General features: G+C 44.6%; 1 protein-coding gene across 3 annotated transcripts in view; it reads right to left on the bottom strand.

Annotated features, from left to right (window-relative positions):
- The window catches only part of IQGAP1 (IQ motif containing GTPase activating protein 1), a 335,028-nt gene that overhangs the window by 104,072 nt on the left and 211,650 nt on the right, over nt 1-19,306 (bottom strand). For all 3 annotated transcript variants that reach the window (XM_075006488.1, XM_075006490.1, XM_075006489.1), the window contains 2 exons: nt 11,169-11,324; nt 10,840-11,003 (listed from right to left, as the gene is read on the bottom strand). In XM_075006488.1, the coding sequence (XP_074862589.1) occupies nt 10,840-11,003; nt 11,169-11,324 (320 nt within the window). The remainder of the gene's footprint in view (nt 1-10,839; nt 11,004-11,168; nt 11,325-19,306) is intronic.

The raw sequence follows: 19,306 nt of genomic DNA, 5'->3' as shown, positions 1-19,306 counted from the left end.
GATACACAGAGCCGACAACTGGTTGCAGACCCTCTGCCTGCAGCATGGATCCCCAGCTGCCGCAGCAGTAGCCAGAAGCCCTGGGCTAAGGGCTGCTGCCCACAGTGACCATAGAGCCCTGCAGGGGCTGGAGAGAGAGCATCTCTCAACCCCCCAACTGATGGCCGCCATGGAGGACCCAGCAATTTCGACGTTGCGGGACGCGGATCGTCTGCACGGTCCCTACTTCGACGTTGAACGTCGAAGTAGGGCGCTATTCCGATCCCCTCATGAGGTTAGCGACTTCGACGTCTCGCCGCCTAACGTCGAAGTTAACTTCGAAATAGCGCCCGACACGTGTAGCCGCGACGGGCGCTATTTCGAAGTTAGTGCCGCTACTTCGAAGTAGCGTGCACGTGTAGACACAGCTATACAGTACCACTCCGCCACCCGCTCGACCCATTCCATCTGTCTGATATGTGTATTGACCATCTAGGCCTTTGTTTACAGTCCATTCATCCTGCCTGGTGTTGCAATCATACCTCCCATTGTGAATCTTAGCTTTAAACATTTTTACTTCAGCTTCAGAGCTAAAATCTATAACTCTACCAACAAACATGACACAGTCATATAAGTAGCATACACCAATTCAGAGCATCATCAGCTTTCATTAGACACCTTATGCAGCCCCCTGGCACACTATTCGGTGCCAACAGATACACTAGGCACATGAAATGGCTCCCATGTACAATATAAAAATCCTGTCACGTGACAGAAGTGAGCAGTTTCGGGTAGAAGGTAGGTAGGATTATAGGTTTAATGCTATGGAATTGACAGCACACTTTCGGTACAAAGGCATGGTGCAGTCATAACAACACTCTGTGTTTGTGGAAGGTTGTATATGGTGGAGAGTTGGTCCAAGCAGCTATCTTGCTCAGTCTTCAAGCTGACGTTATCATCACTAAAAACTGCGTTTTTGATGTTAACATGACCAAGGAACATGTGTCCATTGACTTGAACGGTGATCTCATCAAGATATGGAGGATAAGTTTCAAGTCCCAAGCTGGAGGTATAAGTGTGCGAGGAAGCATGATGTTTTGTAAGCCTTTGCAAAAACCTTTCTACAATTGGGTGAGTGAACACCAAAGAGCCTTCTACAGGGGATGGAAGGCCGTGATTGTCAAAAGGTGGATTCGGAGCAAAGACAGTGATAGTTGAGCAGCTTTTAGGTAAGAATGTAGTCAAGAACCATATGCAGTGGGGCTTTTGTGGGTTGTAATCCCTTTACAGAGCATCAGGATGAGAAGCAATTGCACTTGGAGAGGTAAGTATTGTGTGTTGTTTCTCCTGTGCCCTATAACAGCACATCTCTCACTTGTTAGGAGTACTGGTGTGTGTTCTATGGGAACCAGACAGAAACCAGACCATCAGATGTAGGGTATGTGGTCTGGGGTGAAGCATGGCACCCTTCTTCTGAGAGAGTTAGGGGAATCAGATCTGACTCAGTCACGTTGAAGCTAGGAGGATGATTTGTGCTCCATCTGTCTGGATTTTCCTAAGGACTCTGGCTATCAAAAAAATAGGTGGAACAGCATGCAGGAGAGGAGGAAGGCATCCCCCAGACATTCGTGGTGCAGAATAATTAGCTATTTGTAGCTGAAGTGCAGAAGATGAATATCCTTATTAGAAAGGATAGTTTTCTATTTTGATATTTTGCTCTTTGTTTGGTAACATCTACCACTAGAGAAAAGGGGTGTAGATTTAGAATTAGACTGTCCACAGTCTATCAGTAAATTTATTCATGGGTGCAGGCATGGTCAGGTTTAGTCAGACTTCACCTGCTGCCACCATTATCATCAAGCGGTAGATCCACCCTGACCATGGCAGGTGGATGTAAATTCTTAAAAAAAAAAAGTTTATATTGTTTCTCTGGCATTTCTGATAAGTGATTTCCTGGCTAATTTCCACTCTTAAAAAATCCTTAACTGTCCTAGGTCGACAGGAGAAGAGAGGTCTGGGTCTGTGACTGCTTGTCTAAGACAACATAGATTCAGGCACTGGGGAGTCCGGAAGCAGCTGCGACTCAAGATCATCTGGCATGTGAGAATCATGCAATTCTATCTCCTTTTCATGGCATGAGGAGACGGAGAAGATAGGAGACGGCTGGTGCTGTAGCACAGTAGAGAGTGCTCTCAAGTGATCCCTAGTGGGATGGATGTAGTGACAGGGTGACATGCAAGAGCTGCACTTGGAGATTAGTTTTGTAATGAGAATGCACTTCTGCAGTAATAAAATTTATGAGCCCTATAAAGAGTGTGATGTGAGGACAATTGACTAACAACTCTGGGTGAACAAGATTGGTAGACTATAAAGTAGTGAGAGCAAGGTGATTGGTAGTACCTTGTTGCCTTATAATAAAAATGGTAGCCACTTATATTATCCATATGGAGGCAGGATAGTATAGGCGATGATGAGTCCTCCTCTATACCAGTGACCTTGTTAAGGAGCACAGCATGTGGTTCTCTGAAGAAACAGTTTGGTTTTGCACTAGCCTTTCACGGTGCTGGGGGCCATGCCAGTGAAATATGGGATGACGGCTGCATCCCATTTTGCTGTTGCTCCCCCAGTGCCAAGAGAGAATGTGGTACCATGTATTGTTGTGGCAGCGGTGACAGATTTGTTTCAGCTGGAGTCATTTGCACTTTCAGCTTGGCAGCTACGGTTTGGTCTACTGGGGCCAGTGATAGTTGTGAAACCCCTTCCTGCATTACTGGTGCTGTTGAAGTGGGGTTTGGAGTCACTTTGCGCAAAGTGCAGCTTTAAAGTAAAAGCCAGCAGCATGGTTGGGCTTTTGTAAGCCCAATGTGGCTGGTTCATCTCTGGTGCTCTCCCTGGATAGGGTGCATGATGTGGAAGGCTCGCTCCTTGCTTCTTTCCCTCTCTGAGGAATCAATGAAGTCCCTGTCAGAAAGGGCACTGTCTGCAGTGAATTGTGAGTCTGGCATCAGCTCAAGAGCCTTGTCAAAAGGGAACGTTTAAGTGCAGCTCCTTGTTTTCCTAAATTGTGCAGTGGGGCTCTTGCAGTGACAGCATTTGCAGGATATGAGCCCCTCTGAGGGAATGCACGTTATTCTGGCACCGGTAATGGCTGTGGTTCAGCTGGTGCTATATGCACATTTGGGACGGCAGCCAAGCCAGTACTGGAGATGGTTGCACATCTCTTTCCAGTATTGCCAGTGCTGTTGGAGCAGGGGTTGGGACTGCTTTATGTGAAGTGTGACTTTTAAGAGTAGTGCAGGAGGCGGACTTGGGCTTTTGTATGCCTGATGTGCCTGGTTCATCTGCTGTGCTCAGCCTGTGTAGAGAGCATGACAGGGAAAGGCTTGCTCTTTGCCTGAGCCCTCCACCCCCAGTGAGGAGGCAATGGAGTCTCTAACAGAAGGGACATTCTGTGCCTTAATTGCAGGTCAGACAATGGCTCAAGATAGCAGCTGTAAGTTGCACCAGGGTTTGATGTTGCTCACTCACTGCCAGAAGAGAGAGCATGACACCACACGTTCCTCTGGCACCAGCAATGGTTCTGGTTCAGCTGTTGCAGGTTGAGTGTTCAGCACGGCAGCCATCACTTGTTCGCATGGCACTGATGATGACTGCACAGACCCTTCCAACATTGCTGGTGCCATGAGACTGAAGCTGCTTATATGGAGGGCAGCTCTTGCATGTAAACCCAAAGGCAGGCTTGGGCTTCTGCGTGCCCAATGTGTCCAGTTCATCCCATGCGCTCACCCTGGGGAAGGGCTGCACTCTGCCTTAATCCCCAGTGAGGAAGCACTGACAGAAGGGATGTCAGTGTTTTAAACTGCAGGTCTGGCATCGATTTAAAAGATTTATCGGAAGGGAGCCGTCTCAGTGGTAGCTCTGTATCTTTTCTATCTCTAGCAATAAGGGATACATGCATTATTACACGCAGTACTTAGAGAGTTTTGGTTTTTTTTTTTTAAAGTGCAAACAACCTCTCTCTCTCTTCTGTATTGTCTTTGTCTTGCTCTATATTTTTTTAAAAAAAGGGGTCACATCACTGGAATGTGTACCGAGCATTGAAACTGATGAGAGAAAATTATAACTTCTGTCTTGTCTTTTCTCCTCACAGTATCCCTGCGGTGGTACAGTGGATGGGGGGATGAAACACAGTGCCCCCATGGTGACTGGGAACAGTTTGTTTAGCTATGGTTTTCCATGGTGCCGCAGGCAAAAGCCGCTGCTGCGGCAGGTTTTCAGTTTGTTCTCCCTGCGCCCAGAGAGAGCGCAGCGCTGCAGGTTCCTCCAACATCAGTAACAGTTGAATTTCAGCCAGTGCCAGTTATGCATGCTGAACAGCAGCCTCTTCCCGATCTGCTGGTGCCAGTACTGGCCACATGGACACTTCAAGCACTGCTGGTGCTGCGGGTGCAGGAGCTCTTTTTACTGAAGCATGGCTTTCAAATTTAGAACTAGACACAGGCTTGAGCTCTTGTGCGCCCAATGTACCCCATCTATCTTCTGTGCTCACTCTGGGCAGGAAGTATACAGGGGATGGCTTAGCTCTTGCCCGAGTACCCAGTAAAGAAGGGGTAGCATCCCTGACAGGAGGGACATTACCTGATGTGGAGAGCAACTCTGACAGAAGTTTTATCAAAGAGGAGCATTTTTAACATGAGGTCCTGATCTTTTCTCACTCTGACAGTTAAGCTCTCTCAGTGAGCATTTTTGAGGAATGTGTGCCTCTCTGAGGAAGGGAATGCATTCAGAGTGCCCATCTGAGGTGGAAATAGGATTGCAGCAGTTCAGATTTTTTTTTTTAAAAGATGAGTATTAGAGACATTTTTACATTCTTTCTTGAACGGCTTTAGTTTTCTTTTACTTCTGTTCTTCTCTCTCCTTCTCTCTTTGTTTCTTTATTTTTTAAACCAAGTTGTGTCAGTGAAATATGTGCAGGGAAGTGAAACTGATGAGAACATAGCTGCTATATTTTCTGTCAGGACTGGGACCACCATGCTTTTTATTTGAGGTAGGTAAACATAGCAAGTCAGGTAAACTGCTCTGAGCTCCTTAATGCTGACATGGAAGCAACAATCCTGACTCAAGCAGTGGCCTGGCATGCTGAGATTACCCAAGGAGGCTCCCCACCCCAGATCCGAGACATCAGAGACAAGGTTAACCTCAGTTACACCCTGCAATTTGTGTCTGAGCCTCCTTCCCAACCTTCCTTTTCTGTCCTTCTTCAGGGACCCTTCTGATAAGCAACTCCTTCCCTGAGAGACTGAGAACCTCCTGCACCTGGGAGTAACTTAGACATAGAAGAAAAAGGGTCTACTCACGTTACTTTCCGATTCTGGAAGCAAAAGGAAACCTAAGACACATCTTGGACCTGCATCATCTCCCTGGCCTCCATCATCCTCTTTCTGGATTTGGGAGACTGGTACGCCACCCTCAATTTGAAAGGTGTGCATTTCCACATATTCACTTTCCTGGACCAAAGGTTACTGCCTTCCTTTTATGTTGGGCCAGCACCATATCTAATTCAAGACATTGTCATTTGGTCTCTCATCAGCTCCAAGAATGTTCATGACGTGCATAGCAACAGTAACTGCTGATCTGAGGATCCAAGGTATTCAAATTTACCCATAAGTTGATGACAAACTAACAAAGGGTCAGTCCTGGGATTGGGTGCAGTGGCATCATAGTCTGACTTGTTCCACCTGTTGTAACATAGGACTGTTAATAAACAAGAAAAAGTCTACCTGAAGTCCAGTCCAGTCTTCAGCTCTGCCTAGACCTGAACCTTCCTCTCTGAAGCCAGGTTCCAAGCTACAGCAGACCTCATCTCGTGCTTGCAACTGCACCCTCACCACTGCTTACATGTGCCTAGAACTGTTGGGCCACATATTAGCTTATGTGGTCTGACATCTGCAGCTCCATCTGCAGGCCCTTGCAGTCCTGGCTGACATTGGTCTACATCTCCAACAGACTCAGAATAAACCACATGGTCAGGTCCTGGATCATGTACTGTTGCTGCCTAGTGGCAGAATCCTGAATCATTATTTGAGGCCATTCTCTTCATGGCTCCACACTTGTCAGATATTCCTTCAAGCATTCAACAGTATGAGGTCAGCTGAGACCAGGCCAACCAGAAGACATGGAGATGGTCTAGGAAAGAGTAAGATAGTGGATTTGGGGAGGTGACTGGAGCATTGTCCTTGAGCGTTCCCTCAAAATGATTGCTTCTAAACTATTTGGCTTCTGGAAGTGGACAAAAGGGATAATGATGGGCTATCACACTTTGACTCCCTTCTCCTGAACATGGCGTCCCAGGGAGGCCCCTAGGACGTAGACTGTGAAGGTAGAGGAGGTGGTTGGAGGAACAGCGTCTTAGCCTGCTGAGGAATATGGAAGCCAAAGGAGCAGAGGATGGCATGGAAGTCTTAAAGGTTATGAATCTATAGGGTAAAATTCTAAAGTAGGCCATGATATTTGCTAAGAATCACTGTTCCAAAATGAAGTCTGGTAAGCACCCCCCAGCTCCACCTGCCATCTGTGAAGGTCATCCCAGTTGGTGTAAATAACTCCCTAGGCAGCCACATTCCAAAAAGGGACCCTGCGGGGAAGGGAATTGGACTATAGTTAAAGGGCGATTGACACGATTCTTTCGCTGCCTTCTGCTTTGATCCTGCATTGCCTGCTTGCTTTGATTCTGTAGAGATAACACCAATAGTCATGTCCACGCAAAGATTCCATCAGGATGCCAGATGAGACATCACCGCTTTACACATCCGTGTATTACAGACGAGATATCACCACTTTACACATTGGTGTTGACAACTGCACTCAAAGGACTTGCTGTTTATAGATAAAATGCTCTGTAAACGGCACACAAACTCTCTGTAACTCCCAGATTGTTCATTAATTCATCTGGATCGCTCATTGATTGTTCATTGACTATGCTCATTTCCTTACTGTTTGCTTCTATTCTTCCGACTAACTAACAGCTCTCTATATAACCAATCCTAACTTGATGCCTGTCAGTGCATTCTGAAACTCAACCAAGTTTAGAATCACTCTGCCAGCTGGTTGTAATAAACCTTTGTTGCTTCACATACAGTATCCAGACTTATTCCAACAATTCTCAAGTACATAAGCTCAGAGAAGAAGAATCCCACTCCATCAAACAGAAAGTGCTGTACAGTGGCTTGCATTTCTTGGAATATCCCAGAGGGCTGCAACCAGCAAATGCATCTCAGAGTCACCATGGAGATAACCACATTGGCTGCTGAGTCAATAGCATCCCAGGTCATCTGAAGAGCCCCCCTTGTGATTGCTCTACCTTTGTCCACCAAAGCAGCAACAAACTCCTGGGCTCAGTGAAGGAGGATCTCCTTGAATTTGTTAAAGAAGCCACAAAGGTTAAAATTGTACATGCCTAAATGGTTCTAGTGGTTACACACCCACAATTGCAGGCTTGCAACAGAATAAATTTTTTTGTCAAACGAGTCCAGTCTCTTGGCATCTTTATTTTTCAGTGTGCCACTGACTGGGCCCTGCCTGCCCCTTTCATTAACAGCAAACATGACCAGTGATTTCACCAGAGGGTGTGTATAGAGATATTCAAACACTTTTTCAGGGATGAAATACTTTTCCACCTCCTTAGAATTAGGGAGAATCAAAGATGGGGTCTGCCACAGAAACGTGGCAATTTTAAGGACCTCTGGGTGGATGATCAGCATGCTCTAGGTCACAGTGAAAGAAGATATAACATTAGAGAAGACATTGAACTTTTCCACAGCCATCTCCTGGTGTTCCTTGAAATCATGGGAGGATGGGGGCACCAGGGGCTGCCCTTTTGGCAGGGACCTGTTACAGGAGACAATGATGACAAGGGCACCCTTCGAGGATGGCTCCTTTGGTGCTGGATCTGATGCGCTGTCCCCAGATTTGGTTCCATATTCTGAGTCCAGTGCCAGTGGTATTGAGAAAAGTTTGTCCAAAGCAGCCAGGGAGGACCAGCACTAAAGACATACCACACAGGTTCCAGTATGGCCAATGAAGAGGCCACTATCCCTGCTGTCATGCTATCACCACAGGCATCGTGCAAGTGGCAAATCACCCCTCCTTGATTAGAAGCTGAATTCCCGGTCTGAACTTGAACATTGCTTTTCCAGTGACCAGGGTGAAGACATCAAGGTATGAGTCTACTGATTGATTCTGGCTGGCAGCCAGCTAGGCAAAGGTTAAGGGCTCGTGCCTGCTGGATGAACAGAACCAGGGGGTTGGAGACCGGTGCTGCAGTTAACAGAGGTCCCTCCCCAGTGCAAATGGACATCTGGAAGACCTGTGGACACGAGTGACTTGCACCATGGCAATCTTTTACAGAAAGTTTGCCAATAACAGTGGTATAGAAACCAGTGCCTCAGCTCTGATGTTCCATGTCTCACAGAGGGAAAGGAGTGCACCAGGATCCTGGGCTTCTCATCTGAGACCAGGAATGCAGTGCCAGGATCGTAGGGCAATGGAGATGGGGATTTAAGCCTCTTGTCAGGGGACTGAGGATGCTCCACTGACCTAAGGGGTAGTCCCATGATGGGCTTGCCCTTAGGCACCAGGGTCTTAGCCAATTCCAGTGTCTGACACAGTGTCTGCAGTGCCAGTTGAACTGTTTGTTCTTGTGCTTCCAGGGTTGCTTTGGGCAGCAAGGGGCCTAGGAGAAGCTGGGGTCCCTTGCTGCTCCCTAGAGTTGGAGGTAGATCCTTGGCTGGCTATGGGATCTGACCTCAGTGGCAATCCCGTGAAGCACTGGAGGGGCATGTATCCTGACATGGGGGGTTTTGAGGGGGATCTCTTCTTTGTTCCCAAAGCGGTGCCCAGGGCTGGTGGTGCACTCAGCACCAATGCAGCGGTGCTTGGTGTGGGTTCTGAGCCAGAGGGCTCTGATGCAGGATTAATTGCAGCCTCCATCAGGAAGGCCCTCAAGCAAATATATGGCTCTTTTTGAGTTCTATGGAGAAAATTCTTACTGACTCTATGATTGTCCTTTCTATGGGACTCCCCCAAGCACTTTAGGCAATGGCTGTGGGGGGGTCACTTATAGACAGCTGCCTGTTGCATGATCTGCTTGGTTTAAAACCAGGAGAGCATGGCTTGCCTTGCTTCAGGAGAAAGCCACAGGCAAGAATCTAACTCAAATCTAGCTAACGCTTAAATTAAAGGCTAAGTACTGTAACAGGGTCAGGCCAGCAGACCATAGTAGGAAGGGAGAAAGGCAGCTCAGGACGCAGCCTATGCTAGGGAAAGAAGGGAAAGGGCTGACTGAGCACCCAGGTGGGAGCAGCAGGGAGGACTGGAATTAATAAGTGAGGGCCCACTGATCTCAGAGCCAGAGTGCTGGCACGCCTTTTAAAAAGCCGTCCCAATCAGGAAAGAGGGTGGAGAGTGAGATAAGAAGAGACTGGTAGTGTTTACAAAAAGGTGGGGGAAGGGAATAACTTGAGCAGAGAGTGCTTTGGCTACCCTCCCACAGCCAGACAGAAAGCCCTGTCTGTAGCCAGGGAGGAAAAGACTGACCAACCGGCCCAGACAGACAGAAGTGGGTGCAGCCTAAACCTTCCAGCCAAAGGGAGAGGCGTGGAACCTTGGCAAGACACAGGGGTACCCTGTCACAGTACATAAACTATGTAAAAAGAAAACAAGACAATGGGCAGATGAAGAAACGCTATCTCTTCCAACTGCAAAACAAGGTGCTCTGACCAACCATCATGGTTGGTAAGAAGGAACTGAGAGTGTGTAGGATCAGCAGCACCTATATATCAGCGAATGAATGCAGCACTCAAGGGAGGCACCATAGCTGACCCTACAAATACCGCTGACACACAAATCTCCAACAACTGTGCATATGGTTGAGCACACACACAGTGGAATCAACATGAGCACATACTAAAAGAAAAACTACATTTAGTGACAGTATGACTTGCTGAAAGCATGAAAATAATAAATTAACAGAAAAGTCTCTAGTGCAATAGTTTATACTCTTCTTCAGTGATGAGGTTCCAGCTGTGCATTGGGAAGAACTGGACTATGAAATGACATGACCACAAAAATGTGCGGGGCCTGTGTCTATAAACTCTAAAAGATTCTCATTAGTACCTGAAAATCACAAAAAAATGAATCTGTATTTTTTTAAATTTGTCTTTGTGGCATGTAAATTTGCAAAAATCAAGAGTGTGAATATGTGCTGCACAAGCTTGTCATGAAGTAACATCACTGGTACAGCACAGTAAAAATCTGACAGTGTGGCTTAGTAGTATATTACTCCAAAGCTCAGTTTCCTCATCACAAGAGCCTGAATGGCAAGTTGGTACACTGTAGATTCAAACTCCAGCTTCCTGTGCAGTAACTTGCCTTATACACAAGCTCTTAGTCATCCTTGCTTTCCTTTTCCAAGCTCCTTACTAGCTTCCAAAACTGGAACTATTCTAGCCAGAAGAGCAGTTTAGATCACTTGATACTTTGGTTACATTTTCCCCCCCAAAACAGATTAATTTAGCCTGTTCTGCTTCTCAGAAAAGCAGATGCTTTTAATCTAAAATAAAACCCTAAAACTCAGTGTGAAGAGGCATGTTTTCTTCTCAATGGCTAAAAGTGAATGGCCCTCTCCAAGATACACAGATGTTTCCTTGTGCTTCAAGGAAAACCACATTAATTCTTTGATAGAAACTGGGGACACGAGCAAGAACAGAGATTAAAAGCGTGGCAAAAGACATCAAGTGATAAATGCCATCATAATAAGAGTCCTTTAAGCTATCTCTGTGGTAATGTCATAGCAACACATACTTGATTTCTTCCTGAAGCGCTGTCTGAAAAAGTCGAAGTAACAGGTATTCTTCTCTCTGATTGGATGCATAGTTATACAGTGTGAATATCACAGAATCCATAAACTTGGTGGATTTGTTCTGAGGCATCTGAAATATCAGCTTGGCCAGGTAAGTCGGATTAGTCTACAATAACAATAAAAAAGGTTCAGCTTTCACTTCCTTAGAGGCCCAGACAAATGCTGGCAATGGTGGATCCAAAGCACAGTGCACAGTTGATAACTAATTCAAGACATGGACATGACAAGAGCTTGTCAAAAGCTCTAAAAGCAGTTTTAGGGAACTGCTTACCTGAAGCAAGTAAAATAGGTGCTGATATGCTTCCAACTTCTCCCTCTTCTCTTTGCTTAGAGCCTTCAAACCTCCCCTCTGTTTGTTCAGCATCATCATGTCAGACAGCTGCTCCTTGTTCTTCTTGGTCAGCTTCTTACTATGAGAGACGACATCCTGCAAAGACAAAAAGTAACTCAAATTTAACTTTAAATCCCCAAAACCTTATTCACATTTTTGAAAACTGTGTCCTTTTAACTCTATTAATGCTGAACAGAGATTATGCCCTATTTTAAACTGGGGTATGCTGTGGACACCTCTGATTTAATCAGTTGATGATTTTCTGCTAGCAATGATCAAAAATAGCATTTCCTACATGATTTAATTAAATCCATCAGCTGCATTCAATACGAATAGCCATGTGGTGTTTCTCACTGAAATGCAGCCTCTAGCTAGGACAGACCATTATTGTGCCGTACTAGTTTCTTTCTAGACTGCTTTACTTGCAACCAATGCCAGGCGTGCAGTGAGGAGAAAATGAAGGAGCTTTATTAGCAGGGCGACAGAAGCAGGTTCAGCAGCCTCACAACAGAAACCACAGCCTGTCTGCTTAGCAGCCACAGGACCAAGTAAGTCCCCACTCTACCCCTCTGGGAAAAGGGACAAACTTACTGAGAGGCCCCAGCTAAGGGGAATCTGTACTATTCAGGGCATGCTCCAAGCTTAAGGACCAAATGGAGAGTGGTTCAAAGTTCCTAAGCCAGGAGCACAGGTGGAAAAGGTCAGTGCCCCCGCTTCTGCCCGCCTCAGCTGTGATCTAGCCACTAGGCTATCCAGCCACCAGGAACCTGGCCATATGCTCCATTGGAATAAGATCTGCATAAACACAGTAGTAAATAATCCCTGGCCCCAAAGAGTTTACAGTCTAAACAGACAATATGGACAAAGGGGGGCAGGAATACAACGCAAACAGAGCGAACAGCGGAATGGGAGTAACCCTTACATTTGTTCCACAATATTTTTGTTAGGTTTACTCAGAAGAGGATGAATTAATTGAAAAGAAAAGGGTACAGAAATGATTGATCGGACTAGTAAGGAAAGAACCGTGTAAGTGGGGAAAGCGTAGAGTAAAACAGATGAAGAGACTAAGGAAAAGGAAGCGAGAGGGCTGGAGCAAATAGCAGCACGGGGCGATAAAGTCCAGTCAAAACTGCAAAAACTTCTGGAAACATCCAGGGATATGCTTTGGATTCTTTTACTCTCACCAGCCTGGGACTCCGACTGTCTCCTCCCTGCATTTTAACCCCAAGGCAACAGAGGGAGAAGAGGTGAGAAGGTGAAAAATCACCTGGTTTCAATACTCCAAATCATGAGGAGTATCTCCACAGCATAGTTCTGGGCAGGCAAGAATGCTTTCTATCACTGACACTTGTAAAATGTTTCAGCTTCTTTTAGAGGCAGGACTTTGTCACAATGATCCAGACCTTTTACACTCAGAGACTGGATAACTGTCATGCTCTCCACTGAGAGCTAAATCTTAAAACTCCTTGGAACTTCAACTAGTGCAGAATGCTATAGACACTCTGACAAACAGCGTCTCTCATGCAATACATTACAACTGCGCTCTGTGGTTTGACCTCTTCCAAATTTATTTCTGGGTGCCATATGAGGTATTGGCTTTAACCAATAAAACTTTAAATAAGTTGGAGATGTTTATTACCTCAGATCTCTCCTCATCATCAAAAGTATCCAAGCTAACAAAACCCGGATATAATGACAACAGGACAGTGGGCAGGGAATTCTCACAGATGAGCCTTCCACTATGAAACTTGTTGCCCTGTTAAATAGATCCCTGATATGTTGATCCTTCAGGTCATGGTGTCTCTTCTCATAGGCTTTCCTCTGTACAAGGGAAGAAATGAGCCGCTTGGTTGTCAGAGTTATGTTCACATTGTGAGAGTGTTTATACTGAAACTAATCACTGACAACAATCTGGCCCTTGCAGCTGAAGCAGCCATAAGTTTTTCTTCTGCTACCTAGGCCAAAATGATCAATGAATCCTTGCAAAATTCTTGTAATGAATCCTTTCTTGGCAGCAAAAGTAAAATTGGCTCCTGGAAAATTCAAAATATTGTCTAAGAGATCTAAAACCATTCTCCTCATCAAGCATTTGAAAAGCCAAAACATTGGTATCTGTGCTTTATCTAACGTTCTGCTGGCCCGAAAGTTGTAAAATTAAAGCAAGGACTGCATGTTTTTGTTTTCAGGATGCAGTTCTTACACTTTCACCCTATGGACATTGCAAGGCTAATGGGTTATTAATGAGCGACTATCAGAGTCTACCTCTGAACCAGCTGCAAGAATATTACCATCATCAAAGTGTACGGTGACATCAACACCAAGGCAAACACTACAACTGCAGATAATTTTTCCCAGCATCTACAATCAAGATTTAATGAAACTCTGAGAAGCAATGCTATCATGATCCAGGGTGATTTTATTGCACACAAAGGAAAATATAATGACGTGGGTCAGTCCTCTCAGGAATTCTGGCATTGGGCAGAAGATGAGAAACTCCAGCTCGGTAGCGGGAACGTGCAGGACCATGTGTCCGAGACCTGAATCTGTCCATGACCTTGTGAACACTGACACAATATGCAAAACAGCAGTCACAGATCAACAGCTACACAAATGGAACATCGACATCGTTGCTCTCCAGGAAACCAGGATGGCAGATGCTGAGTCAGTGAAAGAAACCAACTACACTTTCTTCTGGAAGGGCTTCAGTTCACAGGAACACCCCCTCTACGGAGTTGGATCTGCTGTTTGGAACTATCAATATGCCCCCAGCTGAATCGGAACATATTATATCCCTGAAGCTATGCACCAAGTCAGGATATGTCAATATCATCAGTGCTTATGCACGCATGTTGGCATTGTGCGCTGAAGACAAGGAGTGGTTTTATTATAATCTTCAGAAAGTTTCAACTCTTTTCCAACTGGAGAACAACTGTACATCCTTTGTGACTTCAGTGCAAGAGCTGGACACAATCATCAGTCCTGGCTCTTCTGCCTTGGTTATCATAGTACTGGGAAAACGAACGAAAATGGTCAAAGGCTTCTCGAATTCCGCTCTCAGAATCAGCTCTGCATCACTAATACTTTCTTTAACTTGAAAAAGTGTCACAAGTTTCATGGTGCCACCCCAGATCCTGTCACTGGCATCAACTTGACCTTGTACTGGTACGCAAGAAACATCTCAACACAGTCAAAATTACACATACATCTCACAGCGCAGATTGTGACACTGATCACTCCTTGATCAGCAGTAGAGAAAAAGTCATCCCCAAAGAAACTCTATATGACAAAGGACTGTGATAAGCCAAAAATCAATACATTCAATACCAGAGATGTGCTAAAATGCTCTGTCTTCACAGATGACCTCACTCACAAAATGGAACACAAACCTGACCAACAAACCATCGATGAAACATGGTCCATGCTGAGAGATGCAATATACGAATGTGCCAAATCTGCCTTTGGAGCATGTAAATTCTCAAACAAAGACTGAATTGATGAAAATGCTGACATTCTTAGGCCTCTTCTTCAAGAAAAACACAACGCACATCTGAATAACATAAAGAACCCATCTTAAAGCTCAAGAGATCAACTTTGACATGCAAGATCTGTTCTTCAGAGAGAACCCAGGTGGTGCGTGAGCAAGTATTGGGTCGATCTACGTTCTAATATTCAAAAGGCATCTGATTTGGGCAACCTGAAAAGCATGTATGACGGACTGAAGAAAGCACTCGAACCAAACATTATCAAAGTCACCCCACTGAACCATTTAGATGGACAGGTGATCACAGACAAAAAGTTGTAGATGCAGAAACTTGAGTGGGTGCAACACTACTCAAGTCTTTATTCCCACAAGCTTACAATACAACCTGAACTTGACAACCTTATCCCAACTCTTTCACAAATGTCTGAGCTAGATGCAGGGCCTATGGAGGAGGAACTTCTCAAGCTCTTGATGTTCTCTCCAATGGAAAAGCACCAGGAAATGACAGAATTGCAGCTGAAGTCCTAAAGGCAAACAAGGCTGTGCTCTTCTCCTTCCTTTGTGATTTACTCCTAAAATGTTGGGGAACGGGAGATGTCCCACATGACATGAAGGATGCAAACATCATCACTCTCTATAAAAAAAAAAAGGCGACAAGGGTGACTGCATCAACTACAGAGGCATCTTGTTACTGAGCATCACAGGCAAAGCATTTAACCATGTCATTCTCAAACACTGCAAAAACTTGCAGATCGAGTCTATCCAGAAACACAGTGTAGCTTAAGGGCTGGCAGGTCAACAATTGACCTGATTTTCTCACTTTGACAACTACAGAAAAAATGCAGAGAACAAGGAAAGCCGTTATTCGTAGCATTTGTGGACTTAACAGAGTCATTTGACACAGTTAGTAGATCATGACTATATAGAGTATTAACCAAGATTGGCTGCCCACCGACCCTACTCCAGCTCATAACACTCTTTCATGAAAACATGAAAGCAACAGTGCAATATGATGGATCTACATCGGAACCGTCTGCGATGAACAGTTGAGTCAAAGAAAGGTATGTTCTTGCCTCTACCCTCTTTGACATATTCTTCTCAGTTCTCCTAAATTGTGCATTTCAAAACTCATGCAGTGATGTATTTCTCCACACAAGATTATATGGCTCTCTCTACAACCTGGCAAGACTCAAAGCCAAACTAAAGTCAAAGAAGTCTTCATTAGTGAACTCCTCTTCACAGATGATGCAGTTCTTGTTGCTCATAATGAAGACCTGCTACAGTCACTGATTGATTCTCTGTGCAGAGCCTGCAAGTTGTTTTCCCCCGACATAAACATGAAGAAAATTGTTGTATTCACTCAAGGTATACCTCAGCGACCCAATGTCATTCTGGATAACAGCTCATTAGGTGTGCTTCAACAATTCTGTTACCTTGGATCTAGCGTCACCACAAACCTATCCATAGCCAAAGATCAGAACATCAGAATCGGGACAGCAGCTACTGGTTTTGGCAGACTTACAAAATAAGCATGGAACAATCCTAAGCTGACAGTGAAAACGAAAATACTAATCTACCAGGTATATGTACTGAGTAGCCTGCTATATGGTTCTGAGGCATGGGCCAACTATTTGAATCAGGAGAAAAAACTGAACAGCTTCCATTTTTGCTGCCTTGGCAGAATTATGAATATCAGCTGGCAAAATAAAGTTTCAAATGCAGATGTCCTGTACCAAGATCTGGCATACCCAGCCTCATGGCGAATCTCAGCAGCAGAAGACTAGATGGCTTAGTCATGTGAGAAGAATGGGTGACGAACATCTTCCCAAAAAAAAAATCCTCTTTGGTGAACTGTTATGTGGGTTGAGAACAAGAAGACCAAAGCTAAGATTCAAGGAGACATGCAAAAACGCCTCCATGAACAAATTCAACTTCGATCCAAAATCCTGGGAATCTGTATCAGATCGAAATACCTGGTGACAATTACTATGACAGGGCACATCATCCTTCAATAGTATACATGCAAGCCGCACAAAAGAACTTCATCTTAGAAGGAAAAGCTCTCAGACTCAAGAATTCAGAAACAGACTGACATGCAGTTATTGCAATCGAGCGTGCAAATCCAATATTGGATGGATAAGCCACAGGAGAAGCTGCAGACTGAAACCCATAGCTCCTCGCCGCCACAGCTAACCACTGTCTCTCAAGACGAAAAAGGGCCATACGTAAACCATTACAAGGTGATTGATTCATCTAAAGCGACATAAGCAGATCTGGTGCTGCTCATATGGTTTCACTAAGACTACTACGTTTTCATTAGCTGTTATCGGTCAACAACCGTAGATGTATATATTTGCAGATACTGAACATGACACTGGCAATCAGCTTCTGCTCCTAAAAGTGAATCTTGATTTAGCAGACTGACAAAACAATGAACCTAAATTAGTCTGATTGAATGGAAGACTTATTACAACACAGCTTTCTCTTCTGATCTGCATTAGCATTAGAGACTGAAGTCTTGCTCTATCATCTGATGAGGAACGGCTCTGTTTCAGATCACTTGTGTTGGCTGCTGACAACTCAGTGCTGGGGCCTCATCCCTCCAAATTTTACCCATGGATCATTGAGGAGATGCTCTAAGCAGCTGGCATTAAGTGGAGTGGGGGAGAGGAGAGCCACACAGGCCTCCCGTTTGAGTCTTCAAAGACAAGTCTACCAAGAGCAAAAGTAAAGGGCTGAATGGCTTTGACTTTGGAATGCCATCATGTCATTCTCTAATAAAATGAGGAACTCTGGCAGTTGTCTCAGGCAGGCAGTTTAGAACAGGATGCCACCAGGCATGATCTCAGCATTCTCTAGTTAACTTTGCAGTGTTTGCAGCAGAAAGTGGGCACCAGCTTGATTAATAAAGAAATCGGTATAGCAATATTGATAAGAGTCTGTTGTACTAATGGGAAGGCCATTTCAAGATGTTCATCTGTCTCTTGCTTGCAGTCAATTTTCCACAGGAAGTTCTGGTAGGGACACCTTACTTCAACCAAAATGACTTCACAAGCTGAAGTCTGGGAAGACACAATGGGCTATAATAACATTATCACGAACTAGTGAAGAAATGTGACAATATTGCTATACCGTTGCTGCAAAATCTCTTATAGACCATCTGTCATACAAATCACATCCTCAAAGACTGGAAGGAGTAGTAATCTGTTCAAAAATGGCAGTAAGACAAAAAATGTAGCAATTATATGGATTACTGTTACAGGGAAAAATCTTTACAGCCACATTAATGTCTCTAATCATATGTTAGGTTACTCACAGTTTGGTTTTAAGACTGGTCTTTTTCCTACAAACAAGGTTTTTATCTTAAGAAAGCTTTCTGAGAAGATGGGTGAATTTAATGTGCTATGTACAGAACATGTCATAGATTTTAACCAGGACTTTAATTCAAAAGCAGGGAGAAAGTCTGTGGAATGTAATTAGATGACTCAGCATCCCTGGAAAACAGGGATAAAAGAGCTCTATAGTGGAATTAAAAGCTATATTAGAGTCAATAGCAGATATACAGCATGGTTCCCTACCTTGATTGTTCAGGAAGGATTTTTTTTCTGTCCACACTGTTTATCATCATCACAGACTAGCTGAAGGATAAGCTTGAGGAAGCAACTGTCCGGAGTACTATAAATTCAGACAAAAATTAAGTTCCTAGCCACTGCCAATAAAGCAAACATCAAAGCGCAGTACTAACCTGTCCCAAGAGGACACCAATGTGTGTCAGCTGTTAAATATGTAGGCAGTATCACTGACACTGCTGAAAAGATTTGAGAGCTATTATAGCAACAACTGCTGCCTTGTGTTAGGTTCATCAGCAGTCTCCTGAGCTTGGTAAGTTTTCTGAGGAATGTTACGATGAGATTGTTTACAACAGCATACAGCCAATCTGAGATATCTAGAAAAACTAGATGTGCACAAGTCCATGGGTCTGGATTTAATGCACCCCAGGGTACTGAGGGAATTGGCAGAGGTCATTGCTGAACCTTTGGCCATTATCCTTGAAGACTCTTGGAGATCAGGGGAGATACCGGATGACTAGAAGAAGGCAAACGTAGTGCCCATCTTTAAAAAAGGAAAGAAGGACAATCCAGGGAACTATAGACCTGTCAGCCTTACCTCAGTCCCTGGGAAAATAATGGAGGAAATCCTCAAGGAATCCATTTTGGAGCACTTGGAAGAGGGAAAGTGATCAAAAGTAGCCAACATGGATTCACCAGGGGCAAGTCCTGCCTGACTAATCTGATTAGCTTCTATGACGAGGTAACAAGCTCCGTGGACATGGGGAAGTCAGTGGATGTGATATACCTTGACTTCAGCAAGTCTTTTGATAGTCTCCCACAACATTCTTGTCCATAAGTTAAGGAAATAGGGATTGGATCCTTGGACTATAAGATGGATACAAAGCTGGCTTGATGGTTGGGCCCAATGGGTAGCGGTCAATAGCTCAATATCTGGATGGCGGTCTGTTTCAAGCGGAGTGCCGCAAGGCACGGTTCTGGGGCCGGTGTTATTCAACATCTTTATTAATGACCTGGATCAGGGACTG

This window comes from Carettochelys insculpta, chromosome 12, assembly GCF_033958435.1.
Source record: "Carettochelys insculpta isolate YL-2023 chromosome 12, ASM3395843v1, whole genome shotgun sequence".
NCBI lineage: Eukaryota > Metazoa > Chordata > Testudines > Carettochelyidae > Carettochelys > Carettochelys insculpta.
This window is presented reverse-complemented; position numbering and strand designations above follow the sequence as displayed.